We start from the raw sequence: 23,749 nt of genomic DNA on the forward strand, positions 1-23,749 counted from the left end.
CACCGTTTAATAAGACGCTGAAGTGCTTCTAATCAGTGCATTAGTAGGAGAAATAAAAAGCTGCGGTCTTCTGGCTCCTCACTGTTGCAGTAAACCCGTAACACAGGGTCTTTGCAAATAAGGCATGATGTCTGCAATTTATTCCAGTCAAATTTACATTCCAAATACCAAATATCGCCTCTTCTCTAGCAAACCCTGCCGTGTGTCCAAACAACTCTTTGATCTGGCGGTGCCCATCTTTTTAAGCATGCATAAAGCGCAGTAGACCACAATTTTGTGCATCTTTGAAAAGAGGACACTGCTGAACAGAGGCCAGATGGAGTCCAGAGTAACTCTACTGGATCCCTCGGCAGTTTCATCTGAATCATGTCATTCAGAGATTTAGATAAAAACCACACTGTTCGTGCTCAAAATAGAGCACAGAATAAATGTTATTCAAAATGTTATGTAAAATGTTTCCAACAAAAGCTTCAACTCAATCCATAAAAAAAGCAATATCCCACTTAGGTACATCACCTGTTAATGAAAATATAGGGGGCTTCCACAATACTAGTAGATAAAGGCTACGGAAAAGTGCTATGGCTCCTTGCAACCCAAAAGAAATCGAGTCAATTTTGCTCTCCGAAATCCAAATGCCTCTCTCCCTTTGGGGCCCCACAGTGTGACCAAACCACATTTAGCATGGACACGTTTGGCATTTATGTAGTAATGAGCCTGCTTAATTTACAGGGTCCATGCCAGCAGAAGCACAAGCTTGGCACAATGTACTGGGCACTACAATCGGCATTACAATGTACTGGGCACCACACTGGCATATTTGCAATTCTCACCTAAGAACAGCCACTGATGTTTGTTTCTAGAAAACACCAATGGAGTGAAAATCATCACTACACCTGTAAGTAAATTCCCAAAGGGGGTGTAATTTCCAAAATGGGGGCTCTGTATATGGATACTATCGATTACAGCCAATTTTTGCACTCCAAAAGCTGAATGGTGTTCCTTTCCTTTTGAGCCCTGCCGTGCACCCAAGCAGTAGTTTTCCACCACATATGGGGTATCGGTGTACTCAGGAGAAACTGTACAACAAATTTTACAGTCCCTTTTCTCCTGTTACCCTTTTGAAGAAGGAAAATTTAGGGCTAAAGCATTATTTTTGTGGGAAAAAGTAAATTTTTCATTTTTACTTCCACATTGCTTTAATTCCGGTGAAGCCCCTAAAAAGTGAATCAACTTCTTGAATGAGAAATTGCTGATAAATGTTTAGCCCTTTTTACTTCCTAACAAAAAAAAATTATGTGTTAAAAATGATGCTCATGTAAAGTAGACATGTGGGAAATGTTATTTCTTAACTATTCTGTGTGTTATAGCTATTTGGTTTAAGGGCATAAAAATAAAATGTTTAAAAATTGCAAAATTTTCTAATTTTTGATATGTTAGTGGTAAATTCTGGTCGAAATGACTTGCGTTTATTTATGAAGTACAATATGTCACGAAAAAACAACCTCAGAATTACTGGGATATGTTGACGCATTACAGAGTTCTAACCTCAAAAAGTGACACTAGTCAGAATCAAAAAACTTGGTCTTGTGACGAAGGTGAAAAGATGCTTTCAGGTGAAGGCAGTGCTGACCGTGGCTTTTAACCTTTTAACTGCCACTGTCAATCTCTGACAGAGGCATTTAATAAACAACAGCAAAGAGCGCAAGATTCCACAGGCCCATTTGCGCACCCAAGACGTGATCGCCGAGCGCCGATGAATTGTCATGCCTTTCGGGAGTCAGCTGATGACCCCCGTGCTGTCATTATGATCCCCCTGCGAAAGCCTGTCTGGCGCTCATAGGAGATCATGATTTTAGCTATACATAGCAGGCAATAGTAAGGATTATTGAAATGAAATACAAGAATATAACCTAGAAGAACTCCCATATAAATAATGTTGGCTACATACCTTCCTGATGTTTGCAGACTTAATTCACTCATCATTGTTATAGTCTCAGCCTTGTGTGGAAAATAGCACACAACATGTAGCGGACAAGGGCTATTTTCCATGGTTTGCTTCAATTGTTGTAGCTTTGCCACCGGAGCATCACCAACAGAAAAATAGTAAATTGCATCAACCTGCAACATAAAACACATCTCTAAATATATTACATATGTCAAAGACCCCGTTCCATCTGAGCTGTTTTCTCTTGACAAAAACTAGTTAATATAATATATGGCTACGTTCACACGACCGTATAAACAGTCATCTGCTTGTCAACCAGAAAAAAGGATGATTTTTTTCATACTGTAATGCAGCGGGGTTGGTGCAGTGTGACAGATAGGCAGAGACCACAGGACAGTTAACAGCAAGTGTGTTTAATGTCCACAGAACTCACACAGTGCACAGCACACGGTATCCTCCGGATCGCAGCCAGGGCCTCACAACAGTCTGTACACAAGACCGGTTGCCGAGGATAACTACACCACTGTATCACGTTGTGGAGTGCCAGGCATTCGCTGCTCTTGGCTCTGTGTTAGCTCACACAGGTTGGATGCTGCAGAGCAACATACTCTGGTACTTGCAAACAAACACTGACACACCCAAACCCTATACTGCAGGGTTTTTAACTGGAATCTGTGGCCATGGGCCACCTGTTAGACCCATCTAGGAGGAAGCAGACCGCCCCACTACCATCCTGTAGTCCGCTTCAAAAATAAAAGCCCTTACTGGGGTTTAATGAACATTGGCTTGGTCAAATAGCTTGACCTGGTGAACACTTACTTTTACTTTGACTTGTGATTCACAGGCATCCTGCTATGAATACAAGGCACTCCAGCGGGTCTAACAGGACTCCGTCCGCATCCTGGGGGATATATATCGACAATCGCATATTATCCCCCTCACTGCCTCACATATCCCCCCCTCTGTTCAAACTTGTGGGGTTTAACACTTTTACCCTACAGGTAGCCCGTGACAGGGCATCCACATTTCCCTGTGATTTCCCCGCCCGATGTTCAATGGTGAAATTACAATTCTGAAGGGACAGAAATCATCTGGTGACCCAAACATTCCTCTCCTTGGCATTCCTCATCCTTACCATGGGTGAATGATCTGTCACCAAACGAAACAGTCGACCGAGTAAATAATAGTGCAGGGACTCCAAAGCCCACTTAATGGCGAGGCACTCTTTCCCCACTACGCTATAATTTTTCCCGGACCGGGTGAATTTTCTACTTAGGTAGGTGACTGAACGTTCCTCCCCGTTCACCTCCTGCGACAAGATCACTCCTAGGCCCATGTTAGAGGCATCCGTGTTGTGAATTCCGCTCTTGGGCTCCCTCCGGTGGTTGTAAGTGGCACTTTTGTGAGTTCTGCTCTTGGGGTCCCTCTTGTGGTTTCAAGTGGTATGGCTGCTCCTTGGAGTTAGCTGTCATCAGCTGCCTCCACTTATCTTCTCTTCTGCTCGGCTATTTAGGTCTGGCTGTTCCTTCAGCTAGTGCCACTTGTAAATGGTTTCTGGTTGGATTCACATCTCTTTGGATTTCCCTGTTTTCCTGACCAGTTCAGCAAAGCTAAGTTCTTACTTGCTCTGTTCTGTTCACAGATTGTGGACTTATCCGTTCAGTGCTTTCTATGTTTGTCCAGCTTATCAGTATGAATTAATTCTGTCTTGCTGGAAGCTCTGGGAGGCAGATTTGCCCTCTACACCTTTAGTCAGGTGTGGAGATTTTTAGTAAACTCTGCGTGGATTTTTGTAGTGTTTTATACTGACCGCACAGTATTCCATCCTGTCCTATCTGTCAAGCTAGACTGGCCTCCTGTGCTCATCCTGGTTTCATTCTGTGTATGTCTTTTTCCCTCTCCACTCACAGTCATTATTTGTGGGGGGCTAATCTATCCTTTGGGGATTTTCTCTGAGGCAAGATAGTTTTCCTTCTTCTGTCTTTAGGGGTAGTTAGCTCTTAGGCTGTGATGAGATGCATAGGGAGAATTAGGAGCATTGCACGGCAGCTTCTAGTGTTGTGTTGAGCTTAGGGACTGCGGTCAGTACAGTTACCACTTCCTTCAGAGCTCGTTCCATGTTGCTCCTAGACCACCGCATCATAACAGTACAAGTGGCCAAAAATGAATTAAATGCAGCTCAAAAGAAGGAAAAGAAAGTTCTGAACCATTTTTTTTTCTGTGCTCTAGTTTCTCTTTTTTTTTTCCTCTTGATATCTGGGTGGTTCAGGATATATGCTCTGGCATGGATGTTTAGGGTTTGTTTTCTCGTGTGGATCAACTTGCTGCAAGAGTACAGAATATCCAAGATTATGTTGTTCAGACTCCGGCTTTAGAGCCCAGAATTCCTACTCCTGATTTGTTTTTTGGGGACAGATCCAAGTTTTTGAACTTTAAAAATAACTGCAAATTGTTTTTTGCTTTGAAACCCCGTTCTTCTGGTGATCCCATTCAGCAGGTAAAATCATCATATCCTTGCTGCGTGGTGACCCTCAAGACTGGGCTTTTTCTCTTGAAACAGGGGATCCAGCATTATTGAATGTAGACGCATTTTTTCAAGCGCTCGGATTATTGTATGACGAACCTAATTCTGTGGATCATGCAGAAAAAACCTTGTTGGCCTTGTGTCAAGGTCAGGAAGCGGCAGAATTATACTGCCAGAAATTTAGAAAATGGTCTGTGCTCACTAAATGGAATGAGGAGGCTCTGGCTGCTATTTTCAGAAAAGGTCTTTCTGAAGCCCTTAAAGATGTTATGGTGGGCTTTCCTACGCCTGCCGGTTTGAGCGAATCTATGTCTCTAGCCATTCAGATTGATCGGCGTCTGCGCGAGCGCAAAGCAGTGCACCATATGGCAGTGTCCTCTGAGCAAAGTCCTGAACCTATGCAATGTGATAGGATTTTGACTAGAACAGAACGGCAGGAATTCAGACGTCAGAATAGGCTGTGTTTTTACTGTGGTGATTCGGCTCATGTTATCTCTGATTGCCCTAAGCGTACTAAGAGAGTCGCTAGGTCTGTTACCATTAGTACTATACAGCCTAAATTTCTCTTATCTGTGACCCTGATTTGCTCATTGTCGTCCTTTTCTGTCATGGCATTTGTGGATTCAGGCGCTGCCCTGAACTTAATGGACTTAGAATTCGCCAGGCGCTGTGGTTTTTCCTTGCAGCCTTTGCAGAGCCCTATTCCTTTGAGGGGTATTGATGCTACACCCTTGGCCAAGGATAAACCTCAGTACTGGACGCAGATGACTATGTACATGGCTCCAGCACATCAGGAAGATTGCCGTTTTCTGGTGTTGCATAACCTGCATGATGTTGTTGTACTGGGTTTTCCATGGTTACAGGAACATAATCCGGTGCTGGATTGGAAAACTATGTCTGTGACTAGTTAGGGTTGTCAGGGGTTACATAGTGACCTTCCATTGATGTCAATTTCCTCTTCCCCCTCTTCTGAGGTCCCTGAGTTTTTGTCGGATTTCCAGGATGTATTTGATGAGCCCAAGTCCAGTTCCCTTCCACCGCATCGGGACTGTGATTGTGCTATTAACTTGATTCCTGGTTGCAAGTTCCCTAAGGGCCGACTTTTCAATCTGTCTGTACCAGAGCATGCCGCCATGCGGAGTTATGTTAAGGAGTCTTTGGAGAAGGGGCATATTCGGCCCTCTTCGTCACCATTGGGAGCGGGTTTATTTTTTGTTGCTAAGAAGGATGGCTCCTTGAGACCCTGTATTGATTATCGTCTTCTTAATAAGATCACGGTCAAATTCCAATACCCCTTGCCTTTGCTTACTGATTTGTTTGCTCAGATTAAGGGGGCTAGTTGGTTTACTAAGATTGACCTCCGAGGGGCATATAATCTTGTTCGTATTAAACAGGGTGACAAATGGAAAACTGCATTTAATACGCCCGAAGGCCATTTTGAATACCTTGTGATGCCATTTTGGCTCTCTAATGCTCCATCTGTGTTCCAGTCTTTCATGCATGATATTTTCCGCAATTATCTTGATAAATTCATGGTCGTATATTTGGATGATATTTTGATTTTTTCCGATGATTGGGAGTCTCATGTGAAGCAGGTCAGGATGGTGTTCCAGATCCTTCGTGATAATGCTTTTTTTGTGAAGGGGTCTAAGTGCCTATTCGGAGTTCAGAAGGTCTCTTTTTTGGGTTTTATTTTTTCTCCCTCATCTATAGGAATGGATCCTGTTAAGGTCCAAGCTATTCATGACTGGATTCAACCCACATCTGTGAAGGGCCTTCAAAAATTTTTGGGCTTTGCTAATTTCTATCGCGGTTTCTTTGCCAACTTTTCCAGTGTGGTTAAGCCCCTTACTGATTTGACGAAGAAAGGCGTGGATGTGACGAATTGGTCCTCTGCGGCTGTTGAGGCCTTTCAGGAGCTTAAACGCCGATTTACTTCTGCCCCTGTGTTGCGTCAGCCGGATGTTTCTCTTCCTTTTCAGGTTGAGGTCGACGCTTCTGAGATTGGGGCAGGGGCCGTTTTGTCTTAGAGGGAGTCTGATGGTTCTTTGATGAAACCGTGTGCTTTTTTTTCCAGAAAGTTTTCGCCTGCGGAACGCAATTATGATGTCGGCATTCGGTGGGCGTTGTTGGCTATGAAGTGGGCGTTTGAGGAGTGGCGACATTGGCTTGAGGGAGCTAAGCACCGCGTTGTGGTCCTGACCGATCATAAGAATCTGATTTAACTCGAGTCGGCCAAGCGGCTTAATCCTAGACAGGCTCGATGGTCCCTGTTTTTCTCCCGTTTTGATTTTGTGGTCTCGTATCTTCCGGGATCTAAGAATGTTAAGGCTGATGCCCTCTCTAGGAGTTTTTCGCCTGATTCTCCTGGAGTCCTTGAGCCGGTTGGCATTCTTAAGGAAGGGGTGATTCTTTCTGCCATCTCTCCTGATTTGCGGCGGGTGCTTCAGGAATTTCAGGCTGATAGGTTTGACCACTGTCCTGTGGGGAAGCTGTTTGTTCCTGATAGATGGACAAGTAAGGTAATTTCTGAGGTTCATTGTTCAGTGTTGGCTGGTCATCCTGGAATTTCTGGTACCAGAGATTTGGTTGCTAGGTCCTTTTGGTGGCCGTCCTTGTCGCGCGATGTCCGTGCTTTTGTGTAATCCTGTGGGACTTGCGCCCGAGCCAAGCCTTGCTGTTCCCGCGCTAGTGGGTTGCTTTTGCCTTTGCCGGTCCCTGAGAGGCCCTGGACGCATATTTCCATGGATTTTATTTTGGATCTTCCTGTTTCCCAGAAGATGTCTGTTATCTGGATTGTTTGTGACCGGTTCTCTAAAATGGTCCATCTGGTACCTTTGCCTAAGTTGCCTTCCTCCTCAGATCTGGTTCCATTGTTTTTTCAGCATGTGGTTCGTTTGCATGGCATTCCGGAGAATATTGTGTCTGACAGAGGTTCTCAGTTTGTCTCTAGATTTTGGCGGTCCTTTTGTGCTAGGATGGTCATTGATTTGTCTTTTTCTTCGGCGCTTCATCCTCAGACTAATGGCCAAACTGAGCGAACTAATCAGACCTTGGAGACCTATTTGAGATGCTTTGTGTCTGCTGATCAGGATGATTGAGTGTCTTTCTTGCCTTTGGCCGAGTTTGCCCTTAATAATCGGGCTAGTTCGGCTACTTTGGTTTCTCCTTTCTTTTGTGATTTTGGTTTTCATCCTCGCTTTTCTTCTGGGCAGGTTGAGCCTTCTGATTGTCCTGGTGTTGATTCTGTGGTGGACAGGCTGCAGCAGATTTGGACTCATGTGGTGGACAATTTGACGTTGCCTCAGGAAAGGGCTCAACGTTTTGCTAACCGCCGTTGGTGTGTTGGTCCCCGGCTTCGTGTGGGGGATTTGGTTTGGTTGTCTTCTCGTCATGTTCCTATGAAGGTTTCATCCCCTAAGTTTAAGCCTCGGTTTATTGGTCCTTATAAAATTTCTGAAATTATTAATCCGGTGTCGTTTCGTTTGGCTCTTCCAGCCTCTTTTGCCATTCATAATGTTTTCCATAGATCTTTGTTGCGGAGATATGTGGTGCCCATTGTTCCCTCGGTTGACCCTCCTGCCCCGGTGTTGGTTGAGGGAGAGTTGGAATATGAGGTTGAGAAGATTTTGGATTCTCGTTTTTCGAGGCGGAGGCTTCAGTATCTTGTCAAGTGGAGGGGTTATGGCCAGGAGGATAATTCTTGGGTTGTTGCCTCTGATGTCCATGCCGCCGATTTGGTTCGTGCTTTTCATTTGGCTCATCCTGATCGGCCTGGGGGCTCTGGTGAGGGTTCGGTGACCCCTCCTCAAGGGGGGGGTACTGTTGTGAATTCCGCTCTTGGGCTCCCTCCGGTGGTTGTAAGTGGCACTTTTGTGAGTTCTGCTCTTGGGCTCCCTCTTGTGGTTTCAAGTGGTATGGCTGCTCCTTGGAGTTAGCTGTCATCAGCTGCCTCCACTTATCTTCTCTTCTGCTCGGCTATTTAGGTCTGGCTGTTCCTTCAGCTAGTGCCACTTGTAAATGGTTTCTGGTTGGATTCACATCTCTTTGGATTTCCCTGTTTTCCTGACCAGTTCAGCAAAGCTAAGTTCTTACTTGCTCTGTTCTGTTCACAGATTGTGGACTTATCCGTTCAGTGCTTTCTATGTTTGTCCAACTTATCAGTATGAATTAATTCTGTCTTGCTGGAAGCTCTGGGAAGCAGATTTGCCCTCCACACCTTTAGTCAGGTGTGGAAATTTTTAGTAAACTCTGCGTGGATTTTTGTAGTGTTTTATACTGACCGCACAGTATTCCATCCTGTCCTATCTATCAAGCTAGACTGGCCTCCTGTGCTCATCCTGGTTTCATTCTGTGTATGTCTTTTTCCCTCTCCACTCACAGTCATTATTTGTGGGGGGCTAATCTATCCTTTGGGGATTTTCTCTGAGGCAAGATAGTTTTCCTGCTTCTGTCTTTAGGGGTAGTTAGCTCTTAGGCTGTGACGAGATGCATAGGGAGAGTTAGGACCATTCCACGGCTGCTTCTAGTGTTGTGTTGAGCTTAGGGACTGCGGTCAGTACAGTTACCACTTCCTTCAGAGCTCGTTCCATGTTGCTCCTAGACCACCGCATCATAACACATCCGTCTGTACGATGTAGCATTTCTGGAAGTTGGGGCTAATGAGGATGGGCTGTCCGCACAGCTCCACCTTCATGGATTGATACACTTCCTCTGGGGGTTCCACCAAACCATGACCGACTTCTTTCCCTTGAGGAGATTGGTGTTGTTCTCCCCTAAAAATTAGGTATAAACCTCCAGTAATACCCAACGATTCCGAGAAACGCTCTCACCTGTTGTAACAGGTAGGTGCCAGTTCTGAATGGCCTCGATTTTATTTATTTGGGGTTTGATAAGCCATGGGGTTATCACATATCCCAAGTACCGGGCTTCCTCGAGCCCAGTAAATCACCTGAGTGAATAAGGACAAACTGAGTCCAAAAATAGGGAAAAAAAAACAGCCGCACCGCCCCAACCCCAGCCTGAAATGTACTGATTTATACAGTATAAGCCAGTATTCTGATGCCTGCTCTGTGCATATACGTTTGCAGATATTTATAACATGTGCAATGTGATTATGTGTGATGGAATCATAGGCAGTAACTTATAGCCATATGGAATATATAGAACTGTTTGGTCCTTTTTTGTATTTCTAAATTTACTTTGCATTATTTATTGTTCCGATATCTTTGCCCCTTGTTGACATCTATATTATGTGCAATTTGTCATAGGCAGGAAATTGTAGCCACAGGAAATATATAGGACTGTTCAGTCCTTTTCAATATATTCATGTTTACATTGCGTTTACATTGCACTTAGCACTTTCTATATAATTTTTCGGCAATTATATTGAAACATACATAGAATTTATATCACTAATGTTGATATCTACGAGGACATTTTTTTGGTTGGTGCCAGGGAAGAGAGCGGAGCAGATACATTCCAGGGATGTCCCCGAGGCCAGCAAGAAAGGTCTCAACAGGAAGTCTATGCCACCACAGTGTCGGTCACCACCTGGCAAGGCCCATATTCCATTCAGGAGGACCTAAGCATGCCTCTGCACTAGATTGGATGACTGAGCAGTCTATCAAAATAATGACAGCTCAGCATGCCCCTGCACTAGATTGCACAACTGATCTGTCAATCACTGTGTCAAAGACACACTGAGCAGAGAAATCGTGACAGTACAACCTCTTATAGGGGGACCACCTGACCTCCAGGTTTCATAGGAATCCTAAGATGGAAGGCCCTGACCAAATCAATGGCCTTCACAGAATAATCCGGAAACCATGATTTTTTCTCGGGTCCATGTACCCTCCAATGATCAAGATTTTCAGGCCCTAGGAAAATCCACGATCCTCTTCACCTCTTACTCTAAACCTCCAATGACAGAAACTGGAGGCGGTGTGGACGAGACAGACAACAGTGAATGGACAAACTCTTAACAGGAATATGTGGAACACATCAGGGATATGAAGACACTGAGGAAGTTTTAATCTGAAGGCAAATGGCTTGACTAGCTCCAGAATCTCATACGTGTCAATAAATTTAGGACAAAACTTTGCTGATGTTACTTTCAGCTTAATATTTTTGGAAGTTAACCAAACCTTATCCCCTACTTTGAAGACAGGGCCCGCCAAATATTTTCTATTAGCCTTCCATGTTTGATGAAGTTGAGCCACCCCAATATTCTTTTGAACCTCCCTCCAGACATCCAAGTTTCTGTATGGTCACCTGTTCTCAAGGGCACCCAGAACTCATCCTAGAAAAAGCATAAACAAAGGCAAGTTTCCAGTGGACTGATTGACCGACTATTAAAGGTAAACTCAGCAAGGGGTAAAAACGAGGACCAGTCCTCTTGTGAGTCGCTACAAAACATCTTAAAATTTGTTCCAACAATTGATTTGTCCTCTCTGTCTGACCGTTAGTTTCAGGGTAGTAAGCAAAGGAGAATTATAAATCAATCCCCAATTTCTTATAAAACAGTCCCCAGATTTTGGAAACAAATTGCACCCCCCATCTGATACAATGTACAAAGGAATACCATGCAATCTCACCACATGATTGCTAAACAGCCTGGAAAGTGTTTCAGCATTAGGTAACCCTGATGAAGGAACAAAGTGAGCTTTTTTACTGAATTGGCCAACTATCACCCAACTGTTTTCTCACTAGACAAAGGCAAATCAGTAATTGAATCCATGGACAAATTAGTCCAGAGTCTTTCTGGAATTGGCAGTGAGCCAATTCTATGGTCGGCTGGTTATTACAGACTTTAGTGCGCGCGCAGTTTTGACAAGCAGAAACTTAGGATAATAGCCAAACTAGAATCTCAATTTGCAGACACTGTGTTTCCGGGTACTGCCCCTCGTCAGTGCAAAGTGGAGATCTGGTTTGGCTGATTGAGAGGCATCTGACCGGGATCCAAGAAGTATTGTTTCTCCTTGCAGAGAGTGACATGATAAGCATGTCGAGGTGAGGAGACTTAAAGCTGCAATGCTCCTCTGGGAAATATGCAAATTGTCTCTTCAGAGAGGAAGAGGACTAGAACTCTAGTGCCAGCTATAGGAAGTAGCAATCCTAACAGTCAATGTCGACTCTTTAACGAGCCTTGTCACATGACTTAGGATAATAGCCAAACCAGAATCTCAATTTGTAGACACTGGGTCGACATTGACTGTTAGGATTGCTACTTCCTATAGGTGGCACTAGAGTTCTAGTCCTCTTCCTCTCTGAAGAGACAATTTGCATATTTCCCAGAGTAGCAATGTGGCTTTAAGACTCCTCACCTCGACATGCTTATCATGTCACTCTCCGCAAGGAGAAACGATACTTCTTGGATCACAAGCAGAAACAAAATTCTTAATAACATTCTATATGGATGATCGCCAAAAAGTCTAGCTTTCCATGTAGCAGTAATCCCAAGATGACCACTCAAGACGGAACCTTGAAACTCTGGCAATGCAATCTTGTGTACACCAGCACAAATAATTTAAAACCTGGAGTAGCGGAAGGGGCCAACATCTGGGCCTCACAGATCTATGCATCCAACTCCAAACAACAAAACCCTGAGGAAGAATGGAGGATGGAGCATCTGGAGGAAAGCATGCGTGATAAAGCATCAGACCTCACATTCTTGGTCTTGGATCCAGGATGTGATCGAAAAATTGAATCTATAAAGAAATAAGGACCATCTGGCTGTCTTGGGGTTAATCGTTTAGCTGATTCAATATAGGCAACATTTTTATAATCTGTTACCACCATAACTTGATGAACTGATGAACTGCTCCCTCCTAAAAATGTCTCCATTCTTCAAGAGCTAATTTAACTGGGAACAACTCGTGATTCCCAACATCATAATTTCTCTAATCAGACAAAAATGTCCTACAGAAAAATGCACATGGTCGCAAGTTGATTAGTATTTTGGAAACTTGAAATAATACAGCCCCTACCATGACTTCTGAAGCATCCACCTCCACAATGAATGGTTTCTGAAATCAGGTTGGATTAAAACTGGAGCAGACATAAAATATTCTTTTGATATATTAAATGTCACAATAGCATCCGGTGACCAAAACTCAAGATCCACCCCTTACATGTGAGATCGGTGAGAAGTTTAACAATCAATGAAAAACACCAAATACATTTTCTGGAGTAAATGGCAAATCCTAAAAATGTTGTAATGCTTTTAGGTCATGAGGTTGAACCTAATCAATTATGGCCTGCGCCTTTCCATGATCCAATTAAATCCTTCAGCTGATACAATGGACTCCAGGAACAATATCTCTTGTAAAGAAAAAGTAGATTTCTCTAGTTTAACAAATAAAGAATACTCTCTAAGCTTCCGTAAAACAAAGCTAATATGTTTATGGTGCAAATCCAGATCGGGTGAAAAAAATAGAATATCGTTAAGATATACCACAATAAACAATTCCATTACAATCAGAAAAGATATGCGAGGATGCACATTCAGCTGAAATAAAGCACTGTTGTCGGCAGACTCCTGGACCAGGCCGCAATTGTCAAGGGGTCTACAATGCCTTTGGATGTATGAAGCAGCCTCAGGGGTCGCACCACGGCCCGTGTGTTGGAAACCCCTGTCCTTTACCATGTGGATCAGATCTGCCACCTAATCACAGAGTGTATGAAATGGATCCATTGGTTGGGAAAAAATAAAATTAGTCTTATTGGTAATTTGGTTTCTAGGAACCTTCCACGACAGCATAGGAGGTTGTCTCCATGCCCTACTGGGGGAAAGGAAGCACAAAGAGGTTCAAAGCCCTTACAACTCGCCAGTGACTTACAACTAACACCATAGCACTGGATACCATAAGATTCCCATGAATTAACCAAGGAACATAGGGAGAGAAATAGTGCTGTCATGGAAGGTTCCTAGAAACCGAATTACCGGTAAGACTAATTCTATTTTCTCTAGTCACCTTCAATAACAGCATAGGAGGAATACCAACCATTTCTCCACCAGGGGGCGGGCAACGGCCTGAAGAACTTTTTGGCCAAAGGCTAAATCCCTATTGGACAACAAGTCCAATCTATAGTGTCTGGTAAAAGTATGAAGTGAAGACCATGTAGCAGCTCTGCAAATCTGCTCGGTGGATGCGCCTGGCCTTTCAGCCCAGGAGGCTGAGGTAGACCTTGTAGAATGAGCCTTGACCCAAGAGGGAGGTGTTATATTCTGGGCCAGATATGCTTCAGATATAGCCCTCTTGATCCAATTTGCGATGGTACTCTTCGCCACCTTCTTTACTTTATTTCGATACGATTGATGAACAAATAAATTCTGGTCAACTCTCCACGATTTGGTTTGCTGTAAGTAGTGCAAAACTGTACATCAAACATCGAGAGTATGGAATTCCATCTCCTTTGCATTTGTTGGATTCTGGCAAAAGGAGGGGAGGACGATGTCCTGTGAACGGTGGAAATCGGATACCACCTTGGGCAGAAAGGATGGATCAAGATGAAGAACTATACAATCATCTCTGATTATTAAGTAAGGTGTAAGGTTCCCTTATAGATAATGCCTGTAATTCCCCTATTCGTCTTGCCGTAGTTATGGAGACTAGGAAGGCTGCTTTGAACGAAAGAAGCTAAGGGGTACAGGAAGACAGGGGTTCAAATGGCGGTTGTGTGAGGCCCTTGAGGACTAAATTTAGATCCCAGGAGGGGATAACAGTCTGAATCCTGGGACGTAGTCTAAGGCCTGACACCATGAACCTTTTAATCCAACGATGGTTGGCTAAATGCTGATCGAATACAGCGCTCAGGGCAGAGACCCGAACCTTCAGAGTACTAGGCTTGAGGCCTAACTCTAATCCTTTCTATAAGAAGTCCAATATCTGTGAAATGTTGGGGTGGAAGGGGTCTGGTACCTTACAAATGTACCAGGATAACAAATGTTTCCACATCTTGTTATAGATGGCATTGGTGACTGGTTTCCTGGACTTTTGTAAGGTAGAAATTACTTTGCCCGAAAGCCCTCATGCACGCAATACTTGGGCCTCAGTAACCAAGCAGCTAAATTCAGTTTTTGATGACCTGAATGATGAAGAGGTCCCTGCGAGAAAAGGTCGGTTCCCAGAGGTAACTGAACTGGACCATCTACTTGAAGATTGATAATAACGTTGAACCAGCTCCTTCTCGGCCACATTGGAGCCACTAGGATGGTTGGGACTTGATCTCCCCGAATCTTCCAAAGAGTCTTCGCCAGCATCGGAATTGGAGTAAACACATAGGCTAACTGGAAGTTCCACTGCTGAGCGAAGGCATCCACTCCCCTGAAATTGTCCCCGGGGTTCAGGGAGAAAAAGGTTTCGACCTGTGTATTTTGGGCTGAGGCAAATAGGTCATTATCTGGCAGACCCCATCTTGCTACCAGCATCTGGAAGATTCCTTGGTTCAGGCTCCATTCTCCCGGCTGTATGTCCTGGTGACTCAGGAAATCTCCCTGGAGGTTAGAGGACCCTTTTATGTGGTCTGCCGTCAGGGAGAGGTGTTTTTCGGCCCAACAACATATTTGGCTTGACACGTTCTTCAAGCTGCTGAGCTTCTTGCTCCCCTGATGTCTAAAGTGGGCTACGGTGGTGATGTCCGAATATACTCTGAAATGACACCCGGTGACTAGGTTGTCTGCTGCAAGAAGGGCTTCCTCTACTGCCCTCAGCTCTCTGAAGTTGGAGGATGTGCCACCTGTCTCTGGATTCCAGAGTCCCTGAAAAAGAGTATGGAACACTAAAGCACCCCAGCCTCTTTTGCTGGCGTCGGTTGTTACCATGACTAGAGGTGTTTGGGACCAGGTTACACCTGTAACAACCTTGCCGGCATCACTGCAGGGCCTCCCATTCCCCACCTGCCCTACACTTACTCACTGCTCCAGGCCATGCTGTGAGTTCTGTCTGCTGCTGGCTCCATGTTGTGTACCTCATGTCTCCTGACTGCTCTTTGCATACTTCCTGGCTGTGTGCATAGGGCGACGCCAGCCAATTGCCATGAGGCCTCAGGTACTTAAGACATCCCCACCCCTAGGGTGGGGCCTGAGCAAAGTACTCTGTTAGTCTGTATTTTGTTGCCAGGTCCTGTTCTGTCTCTGCCTTCTCTGGGAGCTGCATACCCAGGCCTGTTTCTGTACTTTGCATGTTCTGTCTCTGCCTTCTCTGGGGGCTACATACCCAGACCTGTTACTGTGCTTTGTATGTTTTGTTTCCGGCTTCCTGAGGGCTGCATACTCAGGCCTGTGTCCTTGCCCAGTATCTGTTCCTGTGTCCATTCTTGTCTGTACTGTGTCCTACTCTTGAATCTTATCTTGTTCCTGTACCTGACCTAGTCTGAACTCAGTCCTATACCTGTGTCTACTTATAACCTTGTCTGTAGCCTTCCCTACCCTGCTGGGTGTATCCTTGTGCTCCGCTTTCTGTGTTTACTTCTGCTCTGCTCGCCGCACCCTGTGGCTTTGCTCTGCTCTCAGTTCCACTCCTTGCAGCTCTGTTCTGCTCTCGGCTCCACTTTGCATCCGACTCCGCTCACTTGCGGTACCAACCTGCTCTCGCTCAATGCTCTGTGGTTCCATCCTGCTCTTGCTCTGTGATCTACGATTCCATTCTGCTCTCGCTCCGTGCTTTGTGATTCCGTTATGTTCTTACTTCGCACTCTGTGGTTCCGTCCTGTCCTCGCTCTGCGGTTCCGCCCTGCTCTCCCTCCGCGCTCTGTGTTAGGGCTAGCGGAACGCACCGAGTAATGAGAGATAGATACGAGGTGCGTTCGCAGCCCGGGGTCCACCGTGCAGAGATAACTGCTGCTAAGTAATGACGGATGGACAGTGAGCTCACACGTGGGTTAACCTCACCCTGTGTGAAATGTAAGCGACCTCTGTTGCTTCACAGAGTCGCGCTGTACACAGAAAACTATAACCCTAACTAGGGTTGTGCTTGCTCTGGAACTCTTCTGTGCTAACCGCACACATGAAGGAACCAGATGCTAAGCCAAGGCTAATTGCCCCCACTGACACTAGCTGCCTGCCTGAGTGTACAGCCCCAGAGCTAAACAGACTCTCCACATATGCACATATGACTGAGTGGTAGAGTATCCACTGGCAACAGCCAAACACAATTGATACTAGCGCATGGCCGTGCGGCCATGCAAACCTTGTATAGTTGTAGCTTCTTCAGGACCTTCCTTGTGGACCAATAGGAGCTGCAACAGGACCTGAGCATGTGACCCCCGACCTCCAATGAGAGGTCTTCCCTTGGGCATGCTCAGAAGGAGAAAAGCAGGACTCAGTCCCAGAAGCGTCTGCTCGCCGCTGACCAGTACTGGCTACAATGGCTGAGCCTAGAAGGGCAGCAGTAACCAAGCGCACAGTATCTGCCTGAGCCAGATGCTGGGACCGACGTCTCTGGTGAGCAGGCTCCACTGCAGCTGGAGAAGAATGGGAGACCGCAGCGGAGGTGGTTCGAGATTCCCCCCGTGCAGCGGCGGGAACTCGAGACCTAACACTCTGCAGTTCCATCCTGCTCTCGCTCCTCGCTCTGCGATTCCATCCTGCTCTCGCTCTGCACCTTGCGGCTCTGCCTTGCTCCGCTCTTTGCGGTTCTACCTTGCTCTGCTGCTTGCGGTTCTACCCTGCTACTCTCCTTGCAGTTCTGCCTGGCTTCGCTCCTTGTGGTTCTGCTCTGCTCTTGTTCCGCACCTTGCGGGTCTTTGTCCTGCAGTCTGAACAGGTCCCTACCTGTTCCCATATATCACCTATACCTGTCTATTTTCCTGTCTTACCCGTACCGTTTCCAGTCCCTTTAGCTGTACCCGCCTGCCAGTGTCTCAGCCATGCCCGCCTGTCTGCCAGTATCTCAGCCGTACCAGCCTGTCTGCCAGTGTCTCAGCCGTGCCCGCCTGCCTGTCAGTGTTCTGTTCCCCAGTGGGATCAGCAGCCACAGCCAGACTCCACCCTGGAGTGGTACCTGGCAGCTACCTACCGCACAAGCCTGACCTCACCATCAGAGGCTCCAGTGAACACCAAGGAAGCTGCTTAGTCACACCCCTTCCAGGGAAGTCTGGTTTGTGGCACATTGGGGCCACACCCCCACATGCTCATGCCAACCAGTCTGGGTGCAAGCGTTACAACATCCCTACGTAGATTTTTGGGGCTTAATCACCAAGCCAGTGAAGCCTTTACTCAGCCTGGGGTCTGAACTCTGCTGTTCAGAGAGTTGGGATTCCTGTTCCAGTTCCTGAGAATATGAGTCTGTAGAACCCTGGAGTGGGCCTGAGCCCAAGGCACTGACTGAATGCAAGAGGTCATCGAGCCTAGGATGGACTTGGCTGCTCGAAGAGTAGGGGACCTCTGCTTCCTGAATCCTGAGATTTTGGTCATCACAGTCAGGCAATGATATTCTGGTATTAATCCAGTAGAACTCCCAGGAACCTTCTTTTTGTGGAGGGTTGGAGTTCTGATTTGTTCAGATTTGGGAGCCATCCTACTGATTATAAAATATCTATAGATCCTGCTTCATTACTCCTAAGAGTCTGAGCAGATGGGGCTATGATTAGATCGTCCAGATAAAGGATAATGCAGATACTTCGTCCCCGGATGTAGGTCACTGCCTCTGACATGATCCTGGAGAACACCCTTGGTGCTGAGGAAATGCCAAATGGGAGCACATTGTATTGATAGTGCTTCACCTGTTGGTTTTGTAGGACGGCAAATCTCAGGTACTTTCTGTGGCGAGGATGGATTGGTATGTGAAAATAAGCATCCTTCAGGTCGATGGTTGCCATAAAATAATGAGGTCCTATCAGGGGAATTGCCGATTTCACTGATTCCATCTTGAATCTCCGATACGTGATGTGAAGGTTGAGACTCTTCAAATTTATTATGATGCGTGCATCTCCTGGAAGGTTTTCTCATTAGATAGAGGCGGGAGTAATGGCCTCTTCCCCACTCGTCCACAGGTACTGGGGAGATTGCATTCGATTCTAGCTGATCCTGCAGACAGGAGGAGTCGAACTCTATAGGGAGGCCCTCCTTGCTAACATTGAGGACCTAATGGCAATTGGAAATTACCTGCCATTGATGGAAAAAATTTGAGAGCCTCCCTCCTACGGAGTCGGAGTCATTGCTTGTTCTGTTGGTGCTGCTGTAGGGGGACAAGGATGTGTTTGCCCTTCCCTTTAGCATAGCATCTCCTGATTTTTCCTTTACCCCTTGCTTGAGGGGTCTGAGGCAGAGAGGCACTAAAAAAGCGTTTCTTGGTGGTTTTCTGCTCAGTCAGGAAGGGTTTTCTTTTTGTCTGTGGCCTTTTCCATTATATCATCAGGAGCTGGTCCAAAGACATATTCACCTTTAAAGGGGATGGAGCACAACTTGATCTTAGAAGTGACATCCCTTCTCCACATTTTAAGCCAAAGTGCCCCTCTATCAGAGTTGGACTGAACCAGGGACCTAGCGGCGATACGAACGGATTCCACAAAGGCGTCAGCCAAGAATCCGGTTGCCCTTTTGAGTAACGAAAGAGAGTCTAATAACTCCCCTCTTCAGGTCTCCTGAGCAATGAAATTCTCGAATTGACCCAACCACCGGAAAAGAGATCTGGCCACACAGGTGGAAGCTGTGTTGGTCTTAAGTGAAGAGATGGAAGTCTTCCAGGACTTTTTCAGCAGACTTTTCGCCTTCCTATCCATCGGGTCTTTAAGCAGACATGAATCTTCAAAGCGGAGTGCAGTTCTTTTGGCTACTCTTGCCACCTGCACATCCTCCTTAGGAACATCCCAACTAACTAACCCACCCTCCAGAGGGAACCTATGTTTAAGCTCCAAGGGGGTGCTTAGCCATTTCTCCGAGGATTCCCACCACTCCTGAGAGATCATGTTCAGGATGTTTTCATGGACCGGAAAACCAATCTATTTTCCTGCTTTCTATCCTCCAAACATTTCATCCTGAATTGTTTGGGGAACTTGTTCCTCCTCCAAACCCGTAGTGCTACGGACTGCACTAAGTAACTCCCCCATATACTCTGTGAAAAAGAGATATTTCTTAAGGTACCGTCACATTAAGCGACGCTGCAGTGATATAGGCAACGATGCCGATTGCTGCAGCGTCGCTGTTTCGTTGTTGTGTGGTCGCTGGAGAGCTGTCACACAGACACCTCTCCAGTGACCAAAGATGCCAAAGTCCCCGGGTAACCAGGGTAAACATCGGGTTACTAAGCGCAGGGCCGCTCTTAGTAACCTGATGTTTACCCTGGTTACCAGTGTAAATGTAAAAAAAAAACAAACACTACATACTTACATTCCGGTGTCTGTCGCGTCCCCCGGCTTCCGCTTCCCTGCACTGTGTAAGCACCGGCCGTAAAGCAGAGCGGTGACGTCACCGCTCTGCTTTACGGCCAGCTGGCGCTGACACAGTGCAGGGAAGCAGAACGCCGGGGGACGCGACAGACACCGGAATGTACAGTAAGTAAGTATGTAGTGTTTTTTTTTTTTTTACATTTACACTGGTAACCAGGGTAAACATCGGGTTACTAAGCGCGGCCCTGCGCTTAGTAACCCGATGTTTACCCTGGTTACCAGTGAAGACATCGCTGAATCGGCATCACACACGCTGATTCAGCGATGTCAGCGGGTGATCCAGCGACGAAATAAAGTTCTGGCCTTCTAGCTCCGACCAACGATGTCACAGCAGGATCCAGATCGCTGCTGCGTGTCAGACACAACGATATCGCTATCCAGGACGCTGCAACGTCACGGATCGCTATCGTTATCGTTGTTAAGTTGTTCAGTGTGAAGGTACCTTAAGCGTCCCATATCCTATGAGATGAAGATTCCTCTCAGTTTTCTGAAGCTGAGTCACAAGAGCCTTCAGAATCAGAGTCAGAATCCTCAAGTTGGATCTTTCTCTTCTTGGGGGAGATGGTCCCGTAGAAGGAGGTGGAGTTGTAAAGACGGCCAAGGAGGACTGGACCTCCTGCTTGACAAGAGTACGTATTTCATCCAGGAGTGAGGGATGCTCAGTCCTAACCACCTTATCTGTACACTCCTGACATAGCTTCTTCTCCCAGAGAGAGGGAAGCTTCTTATTGCAGATGGCACATTTAGGAACCTTCTTATGTTTTTTGGGGCAGACATGTCTCCCTAGAAAAAAGGGAGGGAAGTATAACTAAAAAGTACCCCAATACTGTACCCAGGACTCTGGCTAGGACCCACCCCTCTCCACAGACTTACTGAGGCTGGGGCAAAGCTGGGCTCTGCAGATGCAGGGCAGGAAGCAGACACACCATCCATACTGCAGAGATTAGCCTTACCTGGAGGTAATAAACCCTGCCCCCAGCGCCAAAAGAGTTATCCCTCCTCCCCCTCCAGGTCCTGAGCAGGCGTGACAAGATCAGTGTGCTCGGCATGCCGGTCGGTAGGAGGGGGGCTGCAGAAAGCCGGACCCAGAAGCACATGCGCTCCACAGTGGAATGCAAACCCCGTAAGGGACTCACGCGTGGTATGGCGCCACTTCCGGGTCGCGCTGAACAGCGTGCAGGAGGGAGAAGAAGTCGGCTATGGGGATCACTGGCCCGCTTTACCACCAGCGGGAGCACAGGTGGGCCTGGAAGTCCCGAGTCCTCCGCAAGGCAGGAAGACGGGAGCAGCATGGAGGAGGAGAGCTGAGCCCACAAATACTACTGCCCGGCTTCAGCACAAGAGACAGGTATACTGTTGTGGCCGGCCACACAGCATACGAAAAATAAAAAATCTCTCCATGCTCCATGGGGGACAGGAAAGACACTGACGAGTGGGAGGTAGGAGGGGCTTTTAACCCCTTTGCACTTCCTGTCCCCCATTAGGGCGTGGAGACAACCTCCTATGCTGTCGTAGAAGATGACTAGAGAAAAAGTGTATGTCCAGTCATAATGTGACACTAGTCACTATTCACAGACAAGCGTGAGGCCGGGTAGTCAAATGTTTCAGGGTACAATACTAAGAGGGCACAAAATAAATAAAAGAGGAAAGACAAATGGTTAGCGGATCAGAGCAAAGGGGAAAGAAAATGGATGATCAGAACAAGGTCCAAGGTCAGGCAGCAATAGATCAACATGCACCACCGAGCAAATGCTAGGACTGGTGAAGATCAGGGACTGACAGAGAACACCTGAAGGAAGCTCAGCACCTCCCAGTCTCAAACTGGACAGCTGAGCAGTCTGTCAAAATGACAGCTCAGTACACCCCTGAACTAGATTGCATGACTGAGCTGTCATTCACTGCTTCCAAGACATACTGAGCAGAGGAATAGTTACATTCACTTTAGAATTTCAGTAGATTTTTTTTTTCTAGTACATTATAAAATGTCATTCAGAACTACACTCATCTCACAAAAAAAGCCCTCTTATACCTAAAAAGGAAAAACTTTTATGGAAGGAAGGCAACAAAGTAAAAACACAAAAACGATAATTGGGGTGTTGGGAAAGGGTTCAATGTGTGATCACAGATTTAAATTATCTGCCTTGCTCCATGGACAATTCTAACACAATATATAACAGGATGGATTTAATTTAAATAATGTTGACAAAAATGTTTAGTCTTGTGTTACAAAGTTTAGGGCCAGAATGAATATTCCCTTTAAATAAAAACTAAAATTACATTCAGTAAAGACGGAGTTATTCAAATTTACATCAACAGCATCCCATACTTTTTTCTGTATTGTTAGTATACCTAATTCAACTGCTGGTAATCACACATGTCCATAATGTTAATATATTATTAGCTAAATAGTAGGAATTGACTTCTGTTACGACCTGGTTATCCAAGGCTTCTGACACAGCTTCAGCTGCACTATCCACATTGGCCACTGGGTAGGGCTGCAGATTCCATATCCATTCCATAGCTTCTTCTATGGAGCGCTGGGTGACAAGCATTGGCTTTTCATGCCACTTTACAGGCTTTTGTGAAACCCTGCACAAAATATGTACATATGTAAATATGGTCATACAAGCAGTCATTACAATTTTTTTAAAGTTTAGTTTTAAATCTATACAAGTTTCACACTAATCGCTTTTTAGGTTAAGGAAGTCATGTAGGTACCCACAATACATATATACAGCTCTGGCAAAAACTAAGTGACCACTGCAAAATGTTCAGTTTGTCTGATTTTTCTCTTTATAGGTATAGTTTTTAGTAAAATGTAAATTGTTCTTTTATTCTATAAACTACAGACATCATGTCTCTGAAGTTCCAAGCAATATTTTTTTTATTTAATTTCTGAAAATGAGAAATGGTCAAAATAATAAAAATATGCATTGCTTGCAGACCTCAAATAATGAAAAAAAAAGTTCATAATCATTTAGAAACAACAATACTAATGTTTTAACTCAGGAAGAGTTCAGAAATCAATATTTTGTGGAATAACCATGATTTTTATTCACAGCTTTCATGCATCTTGGCATGCTTTCCACCAGTCTTTCACTCTGCTTTTGGGTGACCTTATACCACTTCTGGTACAAAAATTTAAGCAGTTCTGCTGTTTGATGGCTTGTGACTATCCATCTTCCTCTTGGTTACACTGACAGGGATTTGATGTGGGGATCCTTCATCCACACATTGATTGATCTAGCTGTGTGGCATGGCACATTGTCCTGCTGGAGAAAACAGTCCTCAAAGTAGGGGAACATTGCCTGAGCAGAAGGAATCAACTGATTTTCCAGGATAACCTATAATGCGGCTTGATTCATACGTCCTTTGCAAAGCAAAGAACAACCTGCCTAATTCCAGCCTGGCTGAAGCATCCCCAGGTCATCACCGATCCTCCTCCAAATTTCACAGTGGGTGCAAGACACTGTTGCTTGTATGCCTCTCCAGGTCTCCATCTAACCATTAGATGACCAGGTGTTGATCTGTGGATGCTTCAGCAAAGGTGGAGTTGGGAAGGTTAATCTTTGCGAAGGATGTATGAATCAAGCCACATACAAGGTTATCCTGGAAAAACAGTTCATTCCTCCTGCTCAGGCAATGTTCCCTAACCTTGAGGACTGGTTTTTCCAGCAGGACAATGCACCATGCCACACAGCTAGGTCAATCAAGGTGTGGATAAAGGACCACCACATCAAATTCCTGTCATGGCCAGTCCAATCTCCAGACCACAAACCCATTGAAAACCTCTGGAATGTAATCAAGAGGAAGATGGATAGTTACAAGCCATCAAACAGCAGAACTGCTTAAATTTTCGTACCAGGAGTGGCATAAAGTCACCCAAAAGC

The 23,749-nt window shown here is 45.6% G+C and overlaps 1 protein-coding gene across 1 annotated transcript in view; it reads right to left on the reverse strand.

Annotated features, from left to right (window-relative positions):
- Positions 1–23,749, reverse strand: part of VWA3B (von Willebrand factor A domain containing 3B) — a 430,059-nt gene that overhangs the window by 325,020 nt on the left and 81,290 nt on the right. Inside the window, exons 5-6 of the mRNA XM_069757817.1 lie at positions 22,292–22,448; positions 1,949–2,118 (exon numbers count right to left, since the gene is read on the reverse strand). Of these exons, the coding sequence (XP_069613918.1) occupies positions 1,949–2,118; positions 22,292–22,448 (327 nt within the window). The remainder of the gene's footprint in view (positions 1–1,948; positions 2,119–22,291; positions 22,449–23,749) is intronic.

The sequence above is a fragment of the Ranitomeya imitator genome, chromosome 3, assembly GCF_032444005.1.
Source record: "Ranitomeya imitator isolate aRanImi1 chromosome 3, aRanImi1.pri, whole genome shotgun sequence".
Lineage (NCBI taxonomy): Eukaryota > Metazoa > Chordata > Amphibia > Anura > Dendrobatidae > Ranitomeya > Ranitomeya imitator.